Source organism: Homarus americanus, unplaced genomic scaffold (genome assembly GCF_018991925.1).
Source record: "Homarus americanus isolate GMGI-L3 unplaced genomic scaffold, GMGI_Hamer_2.0 scaffold48088, whole genome shotgun sequence".
Lineage (NCBI taxonomy): Eukaryota > Metazoa > Arthropoda > Malacostraca > Decapoda > Nephropidae > Homarus > Homarus americanus.
Window position 1 is genome coordinate 676,730 of NW_024719965.1, and position 25,026 is coordinate 701,755.

The 25,026-nt window shown below is 37.3% G+C and overlaps 1 protein-coding gene across 1 annotated transcript in view; it reads right to left on the minus strand.

The window, feature by feature from the left end:
* The window catches only part of LOC121860342 (intraflagellar transport protein 172 homolog), an 89,609-nt gene that overhangs the window by 42,155 nt on the left and 22,428 nt on the right, over window positions 1–25,026 (minus strand). Inside the window, exons 9-17 of the mRNA XM_042357419.1 lie at window positions 22,160–22,364; window positions 20,976–21,091; window positions 19,249–19,427; window positions 15,923–16,066; window positions 13,277–13,390; window positions 12,423–12,597; window positions 6,442–6,588; window positions 5,908–6,088; window positions 689–891 (exon numbers count right to left, since the gene is read on the minus strand). Coding sequence (XP_042213353.1) covers window positions 689–891; window positions 5,908–6,088; window positions 6,442–6,588; window positions 12,423–12,597; window positions 13,277–13,390; window positions 15,923–16,066; window positions 19,249–19,427; window positions 20,976–21,091; window positions 22,160–22,364 — 1,464 coding nt within the window. The remainder of the gene's footprint in view (window positions 1–688; window positions 892–5,907; window positions 6,089–6,441; window positions 6,589–12,422; window positions 12,598–13,276; window positions 13,391–15,922; window positions 16,067–19,248; window positions 19,428–20,975; window positions 21,092–22,159; window positions 22,365–25,026) is intronic.

The following is a 25,026-nucleotide window of genomic DNA, read 5'->3' on the forward strand; positions in this document are numbered from 1 at the left end:
AGGAGAACGGCAAGACTAATCCCAGGCATTAGGAACCTTGAGTACAGAGACAGGTGAAAGCATTTTAATTTGCTCTCCCTCGAGTGACGTAGAGTGAGGGGCGATATGATCGAGGTGTACAAATGGAAGTCAGGGCTAAACAAAGGTGACATAACAAAGGTACTCAAACTATCCAACCAGGAGTGAACTTGTAGCAAATAGTTTTAAATTAGACAAATTTAGGTTTATGTACGAGATAGGTAAACATTGGTTTAGAAATAGAGTAGTGGTTGAGTGGAACAAGTTACCAAACATCATCATTAACTCGAATATGCTGAATAGCCTCAAATATAGGTTGGATGGTATATGAGCAATAGGGGTTGGGTGTAGCTCTACACTCCTCCACATTTAAGCTCATGCATCTCTTGACCAAACAATGTCCTTTTGTGTTCTTTGAAATACTATAGGAGATAGGCAAGATTTTAAAATTTTAAGATTATTTTTTAACCCTGGAACCTTCTAGAAAACTTTTCAGTAACACAAAATTTTCTTCTACAGTACTGTATATATGATAAAACTCATTTCATATTTTTTTTATTCAAATGATGGATATTTATGCAACTGGAAAGATACCTGTACAGTATAGATAATTCTCATAGATGATCATAGTTGATAAATTTCACTATAAAAATTTGACCAATAAGCTCACCTGTAGGGAAAGCATATCTTGCTAATTCCACCGCTCGAGAAAAACAATGACCTTTACGATAACTGTCCAGGGCCTTTTGGGTCTGGCCAACTTTTTCATATAATTCTCCACCCTGCTCATACAATTCAGCTTTGAGTAGAGCTGTGGCAATCCGTGTTATAAGTTCTGGATCTTCACGTAGTTCATCAACACTTGTAGCTAATCTGTAATATAAATCACATATAAATTGTTTTTTTCTAATAACTTTTAACAGCTTTTCTACTTTTACAATTAAGAACACAAGTATAAAGTAAAAGGAACAGGCCAATATAACAGTGCAGGTACAGAACCTCAAAACTGGATCCCAGAAAACCTGAGATTCTCAAAAACTTACAAATTTCTTCATTGGGTTAGGTTAACTTTTCTTTCTTTGCCAAGTGAAGTTTTGCATCAACAAACTCACTCAAACTGAGTTCAACATTTGTGTTACTTCCTAAATAAAAAAGAAAAAGAAAACAGTGTTGCATATAAACTGTAAATAAGAATAAATAAATAAATAAATAAATATATATAGTCTACTTAGAAGTTGAATTTCCTTCACTTTGGGGACTCCACTTTTAATATTTTTTCAGCGCAGGATTAAAAAACTATCTCCAATAACCTTTTCACTACAGGGATGCCACTTAAAGAATTTTATTTGGCTAACACCAGATAATTTTATTCTGCAGAGAGAGAGTCCCATACACAAGGAGTTAAATGAGTTTGTTTACATCCCAACAGCTTCACCTGCTCTGCATTCACTTGAACAATACTGTATACTATGTAGCATGGCTTGGCTAGAGAGTGCAATGAATGGTCACATAAACAAACAAGATAACAGAAGATGAATATAATTTGTTAAATAGCTGCTGGTGTTTGATTCTCCCACAGATTGTCAGTAAAAAATACTAAATCATCACATTGCTTCAATCTAAGAACTAGGACAGTAGATTGTTGTTGTAGCAGAATATATTTTATTAAATAGCTGTTGGTGTTTCTTTTGCCCATTGACTGGTTATTTGTTATTATTATTATTTATCATTATATCGCTGCACCACCAATAATATTGTGGTATTTTCGGTTGTGTGCAAACACCCACATAATCATTTTGAGAAAAAAAAAGTGAGTTATGGAGCAAACACATCTAGGCTCTTGTACCCGCCACCATCTTTTTTACCATAAACAAACCGTGCTATGAAGCGATCCACCTCTGGCTATCGTTCGCTTCACACGGTGTGGAAAATACACTACTGTATTGCATTATTGCCCTGTTCCCTAGCCGAGAGCCCGCGAAGAGGCTAGCATAATGGCCAAGTGAATGCAGGGCTGAGTCACGAGAAATTTATCAAATATAGAGTTCATAAGTATTAATTGGCAGACTGAATAAATAGCCTTTTTATTATATTTTTTTTTATTTGACAATCAGACAATAATCATTCATGAATACTATGTCTTACAAGTGTTGCAGTAAAGCTTCAGGAACATCAACAAACCCATTTACAGTAACTTGCTGTTAGAGAACTCTCAATTTCTAAACAGATTGTATTTAAGGTATCTTTTTATTTTGTAATTAAGAAGTAAAACAAATGTTCAACTGAGTTTGTGTGTCTGGAAGCAAAACTTTAGTACTGTAGTCTCCTGGTAGGTCCAGAGTAACACAGATGACCTTGGACCAAGGAAACCAGAAAATCCTCCAAACACGCTCAGTCTCAAATTTATGGGTCTATACCTGTAAAGCATACCAGTGTTTTCTTATGATGGATTTATTAACAGTCAATGTACTTGAACAAAGTAAGGCATCTCTTCAGAGTATTTTAAAGTACAGTACAGTATTGTATCACAAGTAATTTTATATAGAAATGAGATTGGGTGTGTAGTACAGTTAAGTACTGTATATGTCAACCAACTATCTACTTTAAAAAATAATCTAAAGTATTTCACAAGACATTTGAGCATTTTAAATATGAAATTTAAGAATATACAGGAGATTAAGTTTATTTTCTTTAATTTTCCACATATTACATGAGAGTAAATGAAAAGAAATTTGACAATCAAGAAACTGGATCAGTGACTGTGTGCATGGTGGTGTGAGTAATGAGTTTGATGAGTACCATAATTTTTGCCTTATAAAATGCACTTTTTCCCTATTCTTACATGCTGAAGGGGGAAGAGGCTGCCAACTAAAACCAAACAGTAATATTTAAGGACAATAGCCCAAGTTAATCATCCACCTAACATAAATATCTACACTATTATTCTGCACACACCACCTTAGGAGCCCACAACTAGGACAATGATTTCCCAGTAGAATTTTTGCACAATGACCAAGATAGGTTAGGTTAGATTCTCAACCTCGCTTATTTCCTCTACCTTGAAGCATTGCCCTTCTTTGGTGGGGTCAAGATTGACAGGGTAGGAAGGATCATAACTCAATAGTTATGCATTTCCCCAAACTTTCAATATCACCATTGTACTGTAAGCTGGTGTTTGTAGAATTATTACCAATATCTATTGAAGAAAACTTATTTCCTACCTCAAAATTAAAACAAATTGGGAGGTGGAATAGCACTTTTCTTACTCAGGTTTTCTATAAAAAGTAAAGAAAGAACATCATTGTTGATGCTTATACCACCTTCACACCTTTGACAATTTGTGGGAGGCAATAAAATATTAAATATTGATACTGCACAGTAATTTAAAATACCTGCTAGCAGATGACATGCCAGCTCGTGTTGCCATCAATTAAGGGCAGAGAAAACTATATTTTCATCAGCTGATCAACTGTCTTCATTTAAAATTTATATATTAAACCTTTAAACACATATATAATGAAACATACAGTATTAATAACATTTAATGCTTTTAGAAGATATAAAACATTAAACACACATTTAATGTTCTTACACTAAAGGTAGTGATGATACACTGAATTGAAAGCAAAACTTGCAAGGTAAAGATGACACTCTATCTTGAAATGCAATCAATAATAGTAGGTGAAGGATACCCGCAGATGCCCACTCGTGTGCAAAGAAATGTATATTCCCTTTACCGATATGTGTTTACCCTTAGGACAATAATTTCTTTTACCTGTATTGCACAGGTACTCCTCGACTTACGACCACCAGAACATATGACCGCCACAGTCGTATAAAATATTTTTCAAATTATGTATTTTCGAGTCCCGGCGAGTGATCGCACTGTGTACTGACAAAATTTTTGTTTGTAATTGCCTTTAAAATGGCTGGCAAGCGTAAAAGTGAGAGTTCTCGTGGTGCTGAGAAGAAAAAGAGACACCCATTTTAGATTTTCTATGTATTATTTTCGCCTTTTTGACTTACGACCAATTCGACTTAAGACCTGGTCGTTGGTCCGTAACCCCATCGTAAGTTGAGGAGAGACTGTATATATGTGTGTGTGTGTGTAGACACACAAAACACATACAAATAAATAATAACGGGAAAATCCTCTCACAAATAATCATAAACAAATGTGCAGTATTAAAAATGTGTGAGTCTACCCTCAAGTCCACTCCGTGTTTTGTTATTAATAACGCACGGAGTTGATTTGAGGCTAAACTCTCACATTTTTAATACCTTAGTTTCTGATTATTTGTGAGAGGATTTTCCCATTATTATTTATTCGTATGTGTTTTGTGTGTGCGCATCTACACACACACACACACACACACATATATACAAAACAGGCAAAAGAAATTACTGTCTCTAGAATGAATGGCTCCCTGTCCCAGCCGTGAAAATGCCAGCAACTTTAAAATTACCCTTAGACATTCTTGGGTACATCCAGGGTGTCATCGACGAATAATCGAAATCCGCGAATTAAAAATTCGTGAATGGTCAGGGCATGCTGTATAAATAAATTTTTACCATTAACCAAGCACAGAACAGTGTATTATTGTTATTGATAACAAAGTTTAAGAGATTATATTTTGCTAGGAAATTATAAACACAATAAGCAAAGGTAAAAAAATCCGATGGACCAGAAAATCTTGAGCCATGTATAGTATTTAAAACTTTTCATCCAAAGATACATTATACAGTATAGTCTGCATTTACGCAGTCAAGTGAACCCGTGGAGGTCCGCGTAAAACGAGAAACACGTAAACGAAATAACAGAACATATGGGATTAATTGAAATAGAGACTGGGCCAACTTCCAAACTCCACTTTTTCCGACACAATACGTACGTTGTAGTAAAAATAATATCTTAATTTTATGATGGTATGCACACACAACTAATAATTAAGAGACATATTAATAATATTAGGTCTTTTAACACTTAAGTTATTAGAAAAGCTGGGTCGGCACACGTGGATGGCGGCTGGTTCCGAGGCAGAGGGCAGATTAGTTGCCCTCCGGTGAATCACTTTCACTACTCGCAGAGGTTTGCAGGGCCTCCCAGACAAACCCCTCAAAGTCCATATCCTCACTATCACTATCACTGACTTGGGCTGGCTGTGGTTGTGGTGGGTTGCGGGCGAGGAAGTCCTCAATACTACGTTGACGACTAGCATTGATGTTGTCGAGATAGATCTGGATATACGGCTCCATAACTTTCGACAGAAGGTTATCAGACACTTCATACCGATGCTTGTCTGGGTCGTTGTCAAGGATGAGCTTAATTTTCTCCCCCAACTCGATGATTTCCTTCACATTATCATGGCTTGGTCCAGGTAATTCAAGGTCTTTCTCAGGTGGTGGGGGTCCCGCAGAAGCCATCGTGAGGGGAATAGCGGGCACAAGAGAGAACTGCATACGCGGACTGAGAACAATGAGACAACAATGAGACAGGCCCGGCTAGGTCAGCGACTTCTACCCTCTGGTGGCAGGGCACGTCATGTTACATTAGACCAATCACAGCTAGCGGCGGAGGGAATGCGTGGATGGTAAAAATGCGTGGCCCAATCACAGTCTGATACGTCATATGACGTCAGCGATAACGTAAGAGCGGCCTAATGCGCACCACTCATCGCGCCGCTTCTCGCGTATGGTCAAGAATGGACCGCGTGAGTAAAAAATGGCGAGGCGGTCTGGACCTCTCCAGCCGCTCGCCGTGTAAATGATGAAATTTACCGCATAATTAAAACATTTCATTCTGGCAAGGCACCACGTAAATGACCAAACACGTAAACAAAAACCGCGTAAATCCAGACTATACTGTACAGAAATTTACATTAACCTTACCTAGAAGCTTTAGCAGGCATTCCAGCTTTGAGATACATATTAATAGCTGCCAAGTAGTCTCCCTCTTCTTCTTTAAGCTGACCAGCTTTCTCTTCCTGGTGTGTGTCTAAGAGCCACTGTGTGTGTGCACGGCGTAGTGATTCAACCTCTGGATGGCCCTTCACTTCAGCTAGTTGGACAGCTGTAATATAATAGTACAACACTATTCATACAATGCACAAAAAAAAGCATTTCGACTGGAAAACCGAAGGAACAATAGGGTTTTTGTACAGCATTTATGCATCTATTTTTTAGCTTTTAAATTAACTTGAGATACTGTAATACAGTACCTTTCGATTATGGGAATTAATTTTTTAATTTCACTGCCTTATCAGCCCTACTTTAATGTGTCAATTGTATGACATTTTTTACAAAACAAAAACTCTGAAAAATGAAGCTGAAATTAAATAAATTAAGTCAGTAAGGAATTTTATCCACAAAATTTATTAATACAGTACTATACATACTTCTTTGACTTTTCACATGCTACTGTACCTTCATCCCATTTATGTAGATCTTGGTACATCTTCATGGCTTTTTCAAGGTTATTGTAGTCCAAGTAGATGCTTTCAGCTGTCTTGAACTGTTTGTCCAAGATTGCTAAACGAGCTTGTACTTCATATTCTTGAATTCCATCCTCACCTACAAAAAAAGCCATGAGGTCATGAATTCTTCTGTGATATCCGGTAGTATATTATAATACGGGTATATTTCTGTTAATAAAAAAAAAATTAGTTATGAGATGTACAGTATATCTACTCAGGCAATTTATAACCCAGAATCATAACATAACTGAAGTGTTTCAAAATAACTTGAACAAAATTAAGCATCTTACCAATTTCTCCCCTTTCTGAGGCATATGTAACCTCTCTCCCACCTCAACTCCCCACTTGCCTTTTTTTTAGTTTAGATATACAGCTACTCCCCGACTTAAGACGGGGTCAGGAACCCAAGTTCAGATCGTAAGTCGAAATGGTCATAAGTCGGAAATGCAAAAAATAATACATATAAAATCTAAAATGAAATACAGTACAGTAAAAGTAATCAATAATGAAGATGGATACAGTGTTACTGTGCCTTTAATGTAGTCAGCTGAATGCACATGGGCCCCCATAATTTTTTAATTATACTGTACATGGAGACTACATTAACTGGATGAAGCAGAGAAGGAGACAGGGCTGGGTGGGTCATCAATGTCGCTTCTTCAGACCGGTTTATGTACAGGGGAAACTTGCTGGTTGAAGGTATTGGATCATCTTTAGGGAGTGAAGAGGCAGCACTGGTGGGGCATGAGGAGACAGCAATGGGGGACTTCTTAAAATAGATGTCCAATTTAGACTGTACAGTTTGCTTTTTCTTTTCATTATAAATCTCCCTGTAGCAAGCAAGTGCATCTTGGACAATTCTGTCAACTTTGGCAAAACGCTCAACATTTTGATCCATTCCGTCAAACATTTGCATCCCCTTATTAATTGCAGCAAATGCCTCTGCCATTTGCTACACTGAAAAATTTTTGGGGGTGTTAGGTATTCTGGGTAATAAGTTCTATATACAGGAGAGAACACAAACACCTGTATAGTTTTGTAGGTTCGGTTTACTGGATAAGAGTAAGTACACAGAGGTGGATAGCACTGCTCCTAGCTAAGGTCTGGTCAGCTACCATAGCGACGTATGGCAAGTGATACGTGCAGCTTCCCGTAGCTGATAATTAGCGTGTAGGATATGGTATAGCTAGCTGAATAAATATAAATGGAGCACATACATAATATACATACATAATACATAATCCAGCATACATAATATACATACAGGGGTGCAAGTTCTTCTTATACAATACATTTAGACTCTTCTTCCTCTGCATTTTTGTGTGCTTCCAGTTCGATAAGATCCTCGTTACTTAGCTCTTCTGCTACACTTTCAACCAATTGTTCAACATCTTCATTATCAATTTCTGACTCAAACTGTTTACCCAACTCCTCTATCTCATTACTAATCTCAGAAATTACTTCATCTTCATTAAATCCTCTGAAACTGTTCACATATCTTTTCAGGACTTTCTTCCATATTCCATTCATGCACTGTTCTGTAACCTCATCCCATGTTGCACTAATGTTCTTTATACATTTCAAAATGTTGTAGTCCTTCCAAAACTCTCTGAGCATTTTCTCACCTTCAGTAGCAGCAACAGCCTGAGTGAAGGTCGTACGTAAATAATTAGCTTTAACCATTAAGCCCCGGGTTAGGGTGCTGCTGGCAGTACCCCCGACGCTGGGTTAAATCGAGAAAAAATATCATTTCCAAAATTAATTAAAAAAAAAAATGACGGGAAAATAGACGGACGTTCTGGAACGCCACCCGGGGCCTAAGGGTTAAAAGCTACAATAGCACCTTGATCCATGGGTTGGATGACAGAGGTAGTGTTAGGTGGAATGTAGAAACATCAGGGTGCATGTCGTCCAGGTGTGGTGGGTGTCCTGGAGCATTATCCAAAATTAACAAAATCTTGAATGCAATTGTTGCAGACAATACTCTTTGGCTCGAGGAATAAAACAAGTCATGAACCAATCCTCAAACAGTACTAGGGTCATCCACGCTTTCTTGTGACTTCGATAAAACACGAGCAGTGTGTGCTTGCTGACATGTTTAAAAGCCCTTGGGTTCTCTGAAAGATAGATCATGAAGGGCTTTATCTTGAAACCAGCTACATTCCCCCCCAACAGAAGTGTAATTTGGTCCTTGAATGCCTTGAATCCTGGCATTGTTTTCGCCTCTTTGTGGATGTATGTCCGTTCAGGCATGCGCTTCCATAATAATCCAGTTTCATCCACATTGAATATTTGCTCAGGCAAATAATTTCCCTCCACGATGACACAATCTAGCTCCTCCTTAAAAGCTTCGGCAGCACCAACATCAGCACTAGCTGCCTCTCCACTCACCTTTACATTATGTAAATTGTAGTGGTTCTTAAATCTGTTAAACCACCCATGACGTGGTGTGAAGGTTTGGTCGCACTCATCTCCTGCACTGTTTACAGTGGAGGTCACGTTGATCTTGTGCGCTGAGGTATTGAACAGCAGACACGTGGTATAGTAACTCCCTCACAGATGGCGTTATGAGAGGCATCACGTGGAGTAGTAGTTCCCTCACAGGTGGGGTTATGAGGGGCTTGACGTGGTGTAGTAATTCCCTCACAGATGGTGTTATGAGGAGCCTGATGATGTAGTAATTCCCTCACAGATGGTGTATGAGGGGCCTGATGTGGTGTAGTAATTCCCTCACAGATGGTGTTATGAGGGGCCTGATGATGTAGTAATTCCCTCACAGATGGTGTATGAGGGGCCTGATGTGGTGTAATAATTCCCTCACAGATGGTGTTATGAGGGGCATCACATGGTGTAGTATTTCCCTCATGAATGGTGTTATGAGGGGCATCACATGGTGTAGTAATTCCCTCACAGATGATGTTATGAGGAACCTCACATAATGCTGTAGCAACTCATTCACTACGTGGTGTCGTAGCATCATGGGGACATCACGTGGTCTGGTGTTACAGGACCTCACTCACTCAAGTGAGTGAGGTGTGGTCCCAGGCCTTCCTATTGTGGACGGATTAACACATAGCTGGTGTTGTGGAGTCTCAGGGGCAGTTATCACTGGGTACCTGGGACCTCACTGTGTGAAGGTTAGCTTCGGTACGACTTGGCTGTTGCTGCCGAGTTGTTTTTCACTGACTTAAGCACTGTTCACCACTATTCAACAGTGGTTCCATTCCTTTCCTAAATGAAATAGTAACTTCTGGCGAGAACTTGTTGATATTCCGGTGGGGAGGAGGGTTCAGGGGAGGGAGTTGGTAGGTACGTCTTGACCCTTCGGTGGTCAAGGATGAAAAGAGTGTGAGTGAGTGAGTGTGTGTGTGTGATGGTGTGGGTGATGCGGGGATGGTGTGGGTGATGCGGGGATGGTGTGGGTGATGTGGGGATGGTGTGGGTGATGTGGGGATGGTGTGGGTGATGTGGGATAAGGGTGGTGTTGGACGATGTGTGTGGGTGATGTAGGGGTGTGTGGGTGATGTTGGAGGGTGTGTGTGTGGGTGATGTTGGAGGGTGTGTGTGGGTGATGTTGGAGGTTGTGTTTGTGTGTGTGTTTGATGTGTGGGTAGTGTAGCACAGTGTGGGTGATGTGGGGTGAGAGATGGGGAGTTAAACCTTTTTGGGGGTGAGGGATGGGTCGTGCGGTCAGTTTCTGCCCCCCCCCTCTTCCTCACTTAAGCGTGGCAAATTGTGAAAGGGAGATGAATTTGATACCACAATGAACCTTAATAAATTCTCTATTGGACATTTCCAATAAGATATCCTTAAAAAAATATTTTGATATGAAAGTGATGGGAATTCCATTCTTTTATATAAACAAATAAAAAAAATGATACCGGAGTCAATAATATCAGTTCTAATTTCATTACATACCTTTTTTTTATAAAATAATCCTGAAAAATGTATATAAAAGTTTGGTTAAATAAATATATTTGAAAAAAAACAAAAGCTCTATATGATATGGGCCTGAATAGAGCTGTGTTACAGCTTGTAGGAACTGTAGTTATTTACGCAAACACCGCTGTAAAAGTACAATATTGTTCACACTGTAAACAAAATACCCCTATAATGTATAGTACTGTACTTCTATACTGTATATACTGTACTCACCAGCAGACACTGTTCACTCAGCTGACTGTAATGCTAAGCTGTAAATACATTTTAACATTTGCGATGGAGGTTGGGTGGGAGATTAGTGGGTCATGATACTGATCTGATCTGATGCAACATCAGGTCCCATTGTCGAGATGGGGGGATTAGTGGGTCTCATGACCTAAAGATGTCTTGAATAAAGATAAGGTGCTCCAGTGTTTCCCACTTACTGAATGTACAGTATACGTAACTGTAATAATTTTTTACGTTCTTAACACTGCTTTAACACTAAATTCTTGGCTGATTTTGTTCTGGTACAATAATGTACAGCACTGCACAACACAAATTGTACACCAAAAGAGCAGCTAGCAAAGGAACAACATTCTACAATGGCAGCAGAATATGAACTAAGTGATCCAAGCAGCTGGGCCACCATGTGCCTGGCATGTGGGGATGGGTTGGAGCATGATGCAATCCTTTGGAATGCCCTGAAAATTTATTCCAAAACCCAGAAATAAAAATGTGTTAAGATTTTCCAGAATTTTTCTTGGAATTTTCAGAAAATGCACCTGATTTTCAACCTCGGAATTTGTTCCCAAACCTGGAATTCAGAGAATTTTTTGGGAAAAATTCCAAGCGACTTTCAATTCCGGCTATTGGAGAGTTCCAAGTTTGAGGGATTCCGGCTAATGGAGATATTAGTTTTACTCAGTATTTACTGCTCTGCCATTTGAACCTGTTGTTCGCCCTTCGTGCTTAATGTCAGGTTTTCAAGAATGCAACCCCATTGTTAAATGAGGGATACCTGTACATGTATTGTACATACGATGTTTTTTAATGCTTTGTTACTCTAGTAGTGAGTCACCATCACAGCTAGGCATGTTTAATGAAGCTGTGAAACCAGCCTTGTCTTGCTGTGAATTTCCATTGACTCAGCCTTAATCATTAGACCATTCAGTGCAGCTGTACTGTCATTATATGCTCACTATCCAAATGTTCAAAACATCCTACGCTCCCTTTTTATTACCTTTAACCCATGTAAAATTTTAAATGGTTCTTTTTACTCTTACTTTCTTTTAACTTTTTCTTATTACTCTTCCCTCATTCTCTTACTCCTCCTTCTCTTCTTACTGTTTCTCGCACTGATTCTTTCTTCTTCATCTTATTTTCTCCTTCTAACTCATACTATTTTTTTTTATTCTTTACTCTTCTTACTCTTCTCACTCCTTCTTATTCTCCTTATCTATTATGTACAAAAGTTCATGAGAGAACATGGAGCTTGTGAGTGAACAAGATTTATTCAGTATACAGTAGTTGACTACCACTGGTCGAGGGACCCCCCTCCTCCCCATTATCTACTGTTTATGTTTGAGTAATTTCATGGCCCAATATTCTGACCTGATCTGCCTTCCTCTACTCTACTTTATTTAGCATTCCATTAGAGACTAAACTGTGAGGCTGTCTTTTTATAATGGAAAACCTAATGCAATCAGAATCACATACACAAAAGTGAGAGAACACAATCTAATATTGTGACCTACTACATACAGTACAAGTTATGTGGCTTGCAGAAAGGCCAATCCCTATACAAATGACAACTGAACCATCTTCTCAGCAGATTCCAAAAAAACAGTCCAATGAAGCTGAATATTAATCTTAAAACCTTTAATAAATTATGACTTTGATCTTGTCCATTAAAGTTTCCCAACAATGACTAATCCTTCATGGTGTATCAAAGCCTGTCTTATGTGAGTCACAAAATCAGATATTGCTCAGTTACACAACAGTTCTTACCTCTGGTCTCCTGATACTCTTGCCTAATTTGGTTGATTCCTTGAAGGTATCGAACCTTGGAGACATCACCAAGTGCTGCAAAACAACGTTCAGCAATGTAAATATGACGTCCCTCTAGTGTCAGTCGAGCAAGTGTGCGCCACATCATTTCAGCTTCAGCAGTGAGAGGTAGTGTCTGAAAATGTAACTAAATCAATGACCCATGAAAAGAAAAAATCATATTTTTATTGTTAAAACAAGAGGCACTTTGATTTAACAAGATAATAATGTATCCAAATTCATATTAAATTAATAAGATAAATATAAAAAACAACTACCGGGTATACTGTATAAGATAAAGCATAGGTAATTACTTTCAATGTACATATAATTATAAATAACGCTAATTGAGATAAACATCATCTAATGATGTCTCTTACTGTTTTAGGTTGATAAATTGGAAGTAACATATTAAGATAAGTCTATTGTGTTGACAAAATACTATACAGTACTACAGTACTGTATCTATATGTTTTTGATTATTGTACTCTCTGTCTCGTGTTTCTTATGGAGGCTAAAGCAATAGAATGCATAATATCTTGTGACTGACTCACTAATATTCTATCATGTAACTCCACATTTCATCCTGAAAACACTGTCACACCTTTTTCTCTTATTCTTTAAATCACTCCTGCTTCTTCCCAGTATTCAAGCCCTTCAGCCAAGACATTCAGGTTCTTTTCATTCATTATACCTTTAATATCTTATAATCCTGATCACATCCATGCACATTGATACACCAAAGTCTCTAAGCATTCAGTGACTATCATAAATTTACATTCAGGGATAGCATTTTGTTAATACAGTATATATACCTCAAGATAATTCATGGCCCGTAAGAATTCCCCATCGTCCACAGCAGTTCCAAACTCGATCAACCCTTCATCCAAGGCATATGATAATTCTTGGACACCATCTTGTACAATAACCTGGATAATAACATTTAAGATTAAATGTACATCAATTAATAAATCCTGAAAATTTAGGTACCAAGTATTCAACACTAGGTACTTATCATTTACTATCATTTTTTTATTGCCATTATTAATAAATAATAAACCACAGTGACTAAATCTTATTTGATTCAGACACTTAGGCATAAATGAGACATACAGTACCTTCATCCCTCCCTCTTCCCCTCAGAAAAATTGTGGGTCAAAGATAAATTACGGTATATGTACATGATTCAAGAAATATGAATGAGAGGGTACAGTTCCAAGTGCAAGCTTTAAAATAATATGCCCAGGCATCCATGTCCTTTCATAATACTGTATCTACAACTCATAGTGCACTAAATTTTCCCTAGTACCCACCCTGTGCTTTCAAACATTCACATAACAGAGCCTAGAGGTCATGTTAGTTTTTTTCCTTGGCTGAGTTGAATTTACTTGTTTGTACCATAAATTCACCTACAGTATACTGTACAGTAAATGTAAAAAGGAAATAGTAATTGGCAACCTTGCTGCACTAAACAGTTAGCAAGTGGTGGCCTGTGGTGGTTGTTGGTAGAGCACTCTTTTGGAGGCCTTAGATGTTCAAGATGCTGGCGTATCAGCATAGAGGGTACGTACATTTATATCATACTACCACTGGGCAACCATTTAACAAGGTGTATAATGTCCAGGATAGATTGCCAATTTGCTTTAAAATATGATAATAAAATATGTTTCCTCCACACCATGTTTTTTTTCTTATTCATAGTACTGTACTGTACATACTACTGCACTTTGTATAGTTTTACCTTTCGCCACTCTCACTACCAGAGTACTATGGCTGTCATTACATGAACAATACACTAGCCATTGAAATTTTTCTCTGCCTAGATGTGCATTATTTTATACTGTATTGGGGTAATATTATTTTATATTTAACTAAGCCTTTATAATATTATGCAGTATTCATTTAAGTACTTGGGTATTTATGCATCCATATATAATTACATAGATGGTATGAGTTCATGGTGGTTTTATACAGTACAGAAGAGTCGGGATTTATCAAGAAATAGGGTCCAACGATGTTCGCTATATAGTAAATCGCGATATATAATTACATGTAATCAATGGGAAAAATAGGGTTAGGTTCTGGAGGTCAAAAAAAGTGACTAAACTTGACTTAATGAGTTAATTTTTTTACTAACTATAGCACCAATGAACACTAGACTCGGGAACAACAGGCTACACCATGTACGTATTTCAATATCAATATCAAGGAACACTAGACTCAGGAACACCAGACTCGGCAGCAGACGCCACACTGCCACCCTCACTTGACAATCCCACACCTACATAAACGAACACCAAAAATATTACTTAGCATTCACCTTAGAAGTTGTAATCTGAAGCAGAGTCGGCTGCTTTCTCATCACTCACTCAGAAAGACTGAGCGGGTGAGCGAGATTGTGTGAGTGAGCAGCCACGGTGGCGCCTCTGGTGAGCAATTAACGCATTTGTTTGCCATGGCGGTACATTTGAAATATTTAATGCCCGATTTCCCTCGCGAAATAAAAACAAATTATCGCTACAGGTATACAGTGAAACCTCGCTTTACGCGGTCAATTGAACCCACGGAGGCCCGCGTAAAGCAGGAAACGCGTAAAGTGAACAACAGAACATATGGGATTAATTGAAATAGAGACTGGGCCGACCCCCAAACTCCACTTTTTCAGACACAATACCTACGTTGTAGTAAAAATAACTTCTTAATTTTATGATGGTATGCACACACAATTAAGAATTAAGAGAAATATCAATAATAGTGTATTAGGTTTTTTAACACTTACATTAGTAGAAAAGATGGCTGGGCAGATTATTGGCCCTCACCTGTATCAATTGTATCACTATCCACCACAGAGGCTTGCAGGGCCTCTTTGTCAAACCCCTCAAAGTCCATATAAGTCCATATCCTCACTATCACTATCACTGACTAGGGCCGGCTGTGGTGGGTGGCGGGTGAAGAACTCGGTAAAGTTTTGATGACTGGGCGACCTTGTGCACACCCGGCCCGCGCCGCTCTCCACGTAAAAGAGTACATGCACCGCGTAAAGTGAGCATTCCGGGTCTGGCAGGGTACCGCGTAAATGTAGAAACGCGTAAAAAAAAACGCGTAAAGCGGGGTAATACTGTATAGGAAAATTTTTATAATTTTGGTACCCGCGATATAAAAAAAATCTTTATAAAAAGTCGCGATATATCCTGTACAGTATAGTATTCAGGTAGTGTACTATACTAATTTACCACTCTTTAGAATAATCAAAGAGAAATGTTTCTGGTCTCATGGTGAGCTGGATTTAAGACATTCCACTGTACCACAAACTAAATTATGTAGGAAAGATGTCAAGCATTTCACATTTTTATTCTTAAAGTATTTAGTGTATTACAGAAAATCCACAGAAATGTAGAGTTTACTTTAAACTTTTTGGCATCACCAATTTTAGAAAACACAATCACATACAAGCTACATACCTCTGTTCTTCCATCAGCTCTCTCTACATCCACGACTTCTCCTTTTATTTGGAAAGTAGTGACTCGTTCAGGAGTGTCGATGTTATACCAAACACATAATTGTTCACGGCTTTGGGCTACCACTACATCACTACCTGGAACCCACTTTATCACAGAAAAGAAATTCTTCAGTTATAACAACCACAAGGAAATAAAACAAATATGCTCCATGCAGAATGAGAGATGGTACAGTATATATATATATATATATATATATATATATATATATATATATATATATATATATATATATATATATATATATATATATATATATATATATATATATATATATATATATATATATATATATATATATATATATATATATATATATATATATATATATATATATATATATATGCAATTTGTATCATTTTTCATTTCTTAATTAAGAGTGTGTGTGTGTGTGTGTGTGTGTGTAGAAATATTTCTTTTTATTGTTTAAATGAAAAAAATTGAAATTCAGTGGCCATTAATTTAGACATGAAAATATTACATTATACCATTCACTGCTTTTTTTTAATCAACCAACATATGGAAAATGGCTATAAAACATTGATGTTGATGATGATGACCAACAGTGTTGAGTATCTTACATCCGTTACCTAGGAATAAAAATTAAAGAATACACCATGAATTGTGTCAAGCATGGAACTGAAGATGGCATTTGTTCCTATAAGTATTTTTCCTGTAGATATCCAAGAATTGACGAGTTGACGGTCGGAATTTGTTCGTAAGATGGCAGGTTAATGGGTAAAGAAAACACTTAAATTCACTATGGCAATGATATTTTGAAATAAATTAGGCCAAAAAGTGTAAAAATTAAGGGTTAAAGTTGTTAAAAAGTCACGTGACAGTGAAAAGCTCTGTGATTGGTTGTGACGTCACTGGTTTCCTCGAGATGCAGAGAGGGAGCGAAGAGGCAGCCAACTGTGGTGTACAGCATATCCATTATTATGTGTTGTTTACCAGCTAAATTACAGGACTTGTGGCCATATACAATGTTGATATAAACAATGTTGATATTAGCTGCCCCTACTACAAATTTCATAGTACAGGTAGTTCTGCTATAACGCGATAATTGTGTTCTTGTAAAATATCGTGTTATAGAAAATCGCGTAATAGAAATAACAGGGCTTATGGAGAAAATAGGGTTAGGTGCAGATTACTCGAAATCGGAAAAATTTAGTAGTTAGCCTAACACAAAGGATAGCACAGTCTAAATAAATGTTACATTCATATCTAATAATGAAATCATACAGTAAATGTAACACTTTGCTTGATGGGGGAGAAGGGTGATTTTGAGGTTGATAAAATCGAGCTTCTCTTCAAGTGTTATATCCTTTCTTTTACGATCATCACCGGGAATTCTATCACCAGAATTCTTCTTGTTGATATTCTTCTTTACTATATTCACAGTTAATACAGTGGGGTATGCTATAACGAACGGATCCTACTACGAATATTCCTATAACGAACGGTTTTACCTATAAAATTGAGAATGCTATAACGAACGAAACTCCTACAACGAACATTATTTAATTTTTTTTTTTTCTAATTTATTGTTTTTTTATTACAAATATTAATGATATTCTTTATTTCAGGGGTTTAGATGCATATTTATGCACTTTTTTACAATTTTTACAATTCTATATAATATTTTTCAGTGTTAAGTGGTTGTATTTGGGGGCCTGGAACGGATTAATCCTATAACGAACGAATGTTATAACGAACAAGGTTCTAGAACCAATTATATTCGTTATAGCATACCCCACTGTACCACAAAATTGGAGAAATAGTAAGCAAAAATCGCGTTATAGCAAACAAGCGTTCGCGTTATACAAATATCGTTCCTAATTCATAAATCGCGTTAGAGCAAATTCCCGTTATCAAAACACGCGTTATAGCAGAACTCACTGTACAGTATAAACATTCCAAACAGGATTGGTATTATTTTGGTTTTGGTCATCTGGGGAACCTTAAGATTCTAACTATGGGATTAAGTACTTTAAACAATAAGACAAATTATCTCTACGGGATTTCTGTCGCAAAACAATTTTCTACCGCAAAAGAAAATACAGATCATAAGTTAGGTTAGGTATGATAAGTTATAAGGTTAGCTTAACATACACCGGTAAGGGGGGTAGTAACTTAAAACTAGTGATTTCCGATAGAAATGAAGGTCAAAATCGTTCATAACACATCGCAAACCATCAGAAAAATAAACAAAGTCTGCATGTCTAAGTACAGGGATGATCAAAACTTAAAATTTACCCAATATCGTATAGCCTATCTCGAATCTAAGCATCCAAATACTTATGGTAGTTAAAGTAAAATTTTACCACCCATTAATTAATATAAATGATGATATACCCCAGTGGTTCATTAGTGAATCATCAAAACAATAACAGCACTATGTTGTCATGTTTACCTAGCATCATGAATTCTCAAAAACAAAGTCCAGACAATTTCATTACTTCTCAAGTGACTCGTATCTTCACCCGTACGTCGTCTGCAGGGTAAGTGGTGACGTCATTGCAAATGGCGGCCCTGTTTCTAGAGAAATAATCTTTATCTCGACTATTATAGCAGGACTTTAAACTTATATTACAAATGATAAATACTGTATCACTCTACGAACGTGGCAGAGTGCATTTCTTGTGTTTACCCAGAACCGTCAACTCGTCAATTGTTTGACTAAATACAAAGAGCTCATTTCATGAATATTATGGATCAGACCAAAAGCAAGGGATGGGAAATTGGTTATTGTTAAGTTTGTATGCCCCAGGAAGGGAAAGACAGAAGTAGAAGTGAGAGGTTTTGGAATTATATGAATAAATGAGTTGGTCTTCAAAATGAGACAATAATGGTGAATGGAAAACTGTGAAGAGTGAGCAACAGGGTAGTGGATTAGATTATAGGTAAATAAGGACTGTCCAGAATGTACAGATATAGCCAAAGACAGAAATGTACAGACATTTCAAGAAGTTGAAATAAAGTGAAAATGGTAAAGTGTATAATTCAGTGGTGGATGATAGGATGGAGAGGAAATAACCATGTAAGAGATGGATATATGGAGTAAAGGAAACATTAAAGAGAGAACATCCAGGAAGTAGAGGAGTGTAAGAGTAATCAAAAAGCAAGGTGTCTTGTAGTTCATTGGGATATTCTAGCACCAAGAGTAAATGGATGAGAGCATATAAAGGTGAGTGTGTTTGCTTTTGGTACCAACCATATCAATACAGTATGGGAAACGCCCTTTGACAAAAAATGAAAATAACAACCTGTACAAACGTTGAGTAGTTAAGAATTGTCGTCTTCTGTAATGTTCCAACACTAATTAGCATCAGCCTTTGCCTCTTATCTCGGAATAACAGTTGAGAACCTGTTTCATTTAACTCTAGCCAATCAATACGTGAATCATGAGTTACTTGTCCCATAGTCAGGCCATAAGTCAAATCCACTGAAAAAAGAAATTAAATGTGTTACTTCGTGTACATATTTTTGTTGTACAGTATAACAATCAATTATATTCAATCCCAAACTGCAGGAGTCAGAACAGGTACATCAAGCTTAACTGGTGTACTAAACTTAACAAGAATGAGGTGGAACAGGTGTACCAAGCTTAACAAGAATGAGGTGGAACAGGTGTACTAAGCTTAACAAAAATAAGTGAAACAGGTGGATCAAGCTTAACAAGAATAAGTGAAAAAGGTGCATCAAGCTTAACAAGAGTGAGGTGAAACAGGTGTACCAAGCTTAACAAGAATGAGGTGGAACAGATGTACCAAGCTAAGCAAGAATGAGGTGGAACTGGTGTACCAAGCTTATCAAGAATGAGGTGGAACAGGTTTACCAAGCTTATCAAGAATGAGGTGGAACATGTGTATCAAGCTTATCAAGAATGAGGTGGAACAGGTGTACCAAGCTTATCTAGAACGAGGTGGAACAGGTGTACCAAGCTTATCAAGAATGAGGTGGAACAGGTGTATCAAGCTTATCAAGAATGAGGTGGAACAGGTGTATACCAACGAAAACTTGTTTTTACACTCTTGCAAGTTTTTCTTTCTACAGGGTAGCCAAAATCAAGAGAAAACTGGATGTTCCTCCTTCATAATTAGTGAAACAATATTTATTTTATTAATACACAAAACACAGCAGTGCATAATGTATTTCAAGGCAAATATGGCCATGTATTTTTTCAGATGTGATTTTGACCATAAAAAAAAATCTGAATCTGGTGTTGTGCATTTTGTCCATTAAAGATTCATACTTAAGTGAAGTACATCACAATTTCTATGTCAATATAAGATTTATGCTCTGGACAAGGAGTTTAACATACTGTACACCAAAACTGAAACATTACATAGTCAGTTTTTCAAAATAAATACAGCAGAAAACAACTTTTACCACAGTAAGAATGAAGGGTGTCTGTGTTTGCTCATGGTTTCAACAACCTTGTAATATAATAGAAAGAAAGTGCAGCTCATTATAATAACACAGGACTCTTGTAAGAATGTTGAGAATAGCCTAACTTCTTTATATCAACAAAATAGGGTCTTTGTTATGAGAGCATCCTTAACTCTTAAAGGGCGGGTATATTTACGTGCGCTGTCCTCCCAGGAAGGGGTATATTTCGCGATGCAGAAAACAGAGCAAATCATGTAAGATAATGTTTTTGAAATACAGGTAGAATGCACCGTAATTGAGATTTTTTTTCAAAATTAGAAAGCCGAATCTTTGTTCTACAAATTCACATTTAGTCAATAAATACAAGAAATAATAATTTCTTGGAGAAGTCACAAGTTGAACTGGGAGTACTGTACATGTTTTACCGGCTCTGGAGCGAGCCGCCAGCATCATCATAGTAACCAGACAGCAACACAGCCATGAGTACATCCAAACAATGGCACGAAAAACATAAATGCCATACGATGTCCACTGCCCTTTAAGGGTTAAGGAAAGAGGTAGGAAGGTCATAGAGCAGTTGGAAAAAATGTACTGTACCTACCAAGACATATTGTTTTAAGATCTAATAAATAAGCCATCTTTTTGTTGTCATCTATGCCTCTTTGGCGGCGTTCATTCAGTCGAACACTGGTGAGATGAGGGTTCATGAACTCAGTCCTGAAAATATCATGATTAGTTAATGCCATCACCATCGATGTTTTATGGCCATTTTCCATGCTTGTGTGGGTTAGGCACAATTACCTGATGGCAGCTCTCCATGCTGCACAGTCTCTTGCAATCTCTCCTGTCAGGTTCTGAACTCTAATGTCATTTCTTACAACCTCTCCCCATGTCGTTCATGGCCTACTCCTAGCAGGGATGGGGACAAATCCAACCCTCCAGCTCTGAAGCCAAAGCCAGACATCAAGCAATGAAGCTGAAATCAAGGCTTTTCAAAGCTTCATGAAACCTTAACACCATTATTTATATAATATACAGTACTATATTATTTTACATGTTGATGGGAACATGTATGGTATTCTAAGTTCCAGCAAGGCTTTGAGATGAGCTGACTTTATATTAAGCTGACTGTTCTTGGGGTAAGATTCAACTCTCCCTATAGCCTGAAATAGGTTACTTATAGTAACAATTTCTCTTTCTAAATTGATTTTATTGACAATACATAAACGTAGTAACTAGGATTCTGTAATCCAACCAACAGATTCCGCATTTTATTTAAAGAGTTTTAATGTCAGGTCCTTGTGAGAATACATTATTTGTTAGCGACGTATAGTACAGTACAGTACTGTAGTAGCAAGAAGGAACCAGTCTCTTGATTAAATCTAGAGGAAAGGGGATGAATATTCCATTCTTATTTCCTTAGGGTCTGCTGCACTGTAATCATGGTCTAAGGACTTAACTGCACAGCCATCCTTCTGCAAGCCTGAAAATTTATAAAAAGTGCATGACAGCTGAAAAATGAAAGGGGCACAGCACAATGGCTATGAAGGTGGTGTAAAATATAATGAACATCATGGCTCATCAGAAGACAATCATAGCCATGATGAAATTCCAAAATTGTTAATGGATGGTTGAAAGTTGCATATAAATATATTTACTGACTTATTTTGAAGACAAATATCAGTAATGATAAACTTTGCATGTTACACTGAATCTACCAGTATCAGGACATGCTCTACCCCATTAAACCCATCAGCAACTAAATAAAAAAGATATTAAAATTACCTGACAGATCCAAGCAGGTCATTATTGCCATATTCCACCAATGAAAGCTCCCCAGCATTGAAGATCATACAGACATTCTCATTATTGAAGTAGAACTTTTCTGTTCCTGGTTCTACAGCCCAGTGGACTTCACTCAGTAAATTTCTGTGTAGGTCACCCAACAGCAAGGTTTCATTGGTACGGGCAACAAGGTAGCGATCTTTGCCTGAAAAAACATGGACATAAATCTCAATTTAGTTCTGGTAATTCAATTATAAAATAATTACAGAAAAAAGACAAATTGGTTATTCCTCTGACTCTTATTATCTAAAGCATTTTCATTTGCCAAAAACCCACTAGGGTAGGCTGCTTTGTGTGTACAGTATATACTTATTTATTAAAATGCTTAGACTGCAGATCATGTATCCCCATTAGCCAAAATAATTGGTGCTAATGCTAAGCTCTGCTAGGAATGAGAGATTTTTGGGTACTGAGATCAGAGTTTTCCGAGAGTCTAAACTACCCAGTAAGCATCTCACACAGAAAGACACTAACACATCCCCGAAATGTTTCCAGGTGGTGGGGAAAGTTTTCCGAGTCCAAACATCTAAACTACACAACTCGCACAGACAAACACTCTAATTACACTTAGGCCTCGGACATGAAAATATTTACGGCTAGAAAAAAGTTAATAAACTTTTATTCACAATCTGTTCTAATTGTATTAGAGAGATGAATTTGGTACCATAATGACCCTGAATAAATTCTCAACAATATTTTTTCAATAAAAAATCCTTAAACAAAATATTCTGACACGATATAATAATGGGGCCTCAATACTCTTATGAAAAAATGCAAGAAATATTTATACTGGAGTCAATAAAATCAAGTGCAATTAAGTTAGAAACACCATTTTTTTTTCCAAAATAATCCTGAATAGTTTATCATAATTTTTTTTTCAAATAAATATACAGTATTTTCTCGATTTAATTAACTAATTCGAGCCAACCCTGTTTGTTAAATTGAAATTTCCACTAAATCGAGCTCTCGGTCAACTAAGTATACACTGGAGCACCTTACCTTCTGTCTTTATTCAAGACATCTTCAGAGGCAACTGAATTTACAGGGATGGAATGTCAGGTCACCCTTTCTTGGGTGGGGCATTAGTGGGTCTCACGACCTGAAGATGTCTTGAATAAAGACAAAGGCTAAAATATTTTAAGGGGAGACCTGACCTACCCTGATGCAATGTCAGGTGGAGGTAGGGTGGGAGGTAAATGGTCTCATATTACTGACCTTCTGATGGAATGTCAGGTCACCCTTTCTTGGGTGGGGGATTAGTGGGTCTCATGACCCAAAGATGTGTTGAATAAAGAGAGAGCTAAAGTATTTATTGGGAGATTGTGATAAGTACAGCTACTCCCCGACTTACAACCTCGTCGACTTACGACCACCCGGACATACGACTGCCTCAGTCGTACCAAAATTTTGTCAAATTACGTATTTTCGAGTAACAACGTCAGTGATTGCGCTGTGTACTGACAAAATTTTCGTTTGTATTTTACTTTAAAATGGCTGACAAGCTTAAAAGTGATAGTTTTGTGGTGCTGAGAAGAAAAAGAGACACCAATTTTAGATTTTCTATGTAATATTTAAGCATTTTCGACTTACGACCATTTTGACTTACAACCTGGATTTGGGTCCCTAACCCAGTCCTAAGTCGGGGAGCAGCTGTATAAGTATAAATTACATTACATAACATTTTAAAATATGGAGTGAGAAAGCAGAAAGGTGTTGGTGATTAGAGAGATGGAATGGAAAGGAGTGGTAGCATACACCGTGTTGCCAAGTGCTCCTCAACAGCTGACGTTTATCTCGCCTCCAGGCAGTCATACAATAAGACCCTCACTGGATGCGTGTTGTCTTAATTCCCGTGTGTGTGTGTGTGTGTGCATAAAAATTAAGTGACAAGCCAAATAATAAGGTAAAAATAAGTACAGTACTGTATTACAGTAACATATCTTGACGAATTAATAAATAACAAATAAACAATATTTTGTCAAAATTGGTGGTGTAGATTAATATAATCTTTTTCTTTTCAATTTTTTTCTTTTTACTCTTATTTTTTTTGCCCCCTAGGCCCCGTTGTGGGTCATGACCTGTGCCCAGGTGGGCTACTCACCGTACGCACACACACACACACACAAAAAAAGTAGAGGTGGGGGGTGAGTGGTCAATTTCTCCCCGTTAGGGTTTCCATCCCTCCTTCACCACCACTCTCTTATGTACAGAACTAAACAAATAATTTATTTGAAATAGTATGTAACATTCGTACTTTAATGTACGAAGCTAAGGAAGCAAACTTTTTATCTCTTGTGCAAACTATGAGATGTTTAGACTCAAATTAATTGCTATCTTGCAAGGATTCCAGCCATGAGGCTGACCAGAGATCGTATAAGAAATTGTCCCAAACACAATAATTGAGAGACATAAACTAAATAAAAGTCACTCTACTTCCTCACTGTGCTAATAAGTATAAATACCGTATATAAAATCCTCATGGAACTTAGTATTTCAGCAATTATAACACAAATTCGCGGAGCCTTCTTTTGTGTGTATTTACAGCTGAATCGCCAGGCAAGAAGATAAAGGTCGTGATGCGTATGATGGGGGGTGAAGGAGGGGGTTTTGAGAATTGCAATTAAATGCTCGGTAGTGACGTGTCCTCCTAATATTACTTATTAAGTAATTATTAGATGTTTTAATTGCCTGTATGTTGGCCTGGCGAGTTAGCTAAAAATTAACATACCTAAGTAACATGCTTAGCATCGCATTCTGACTTGAAAAAAAAAAATCTATATGATAGGGGCATCTGAGGCAAGAATGTG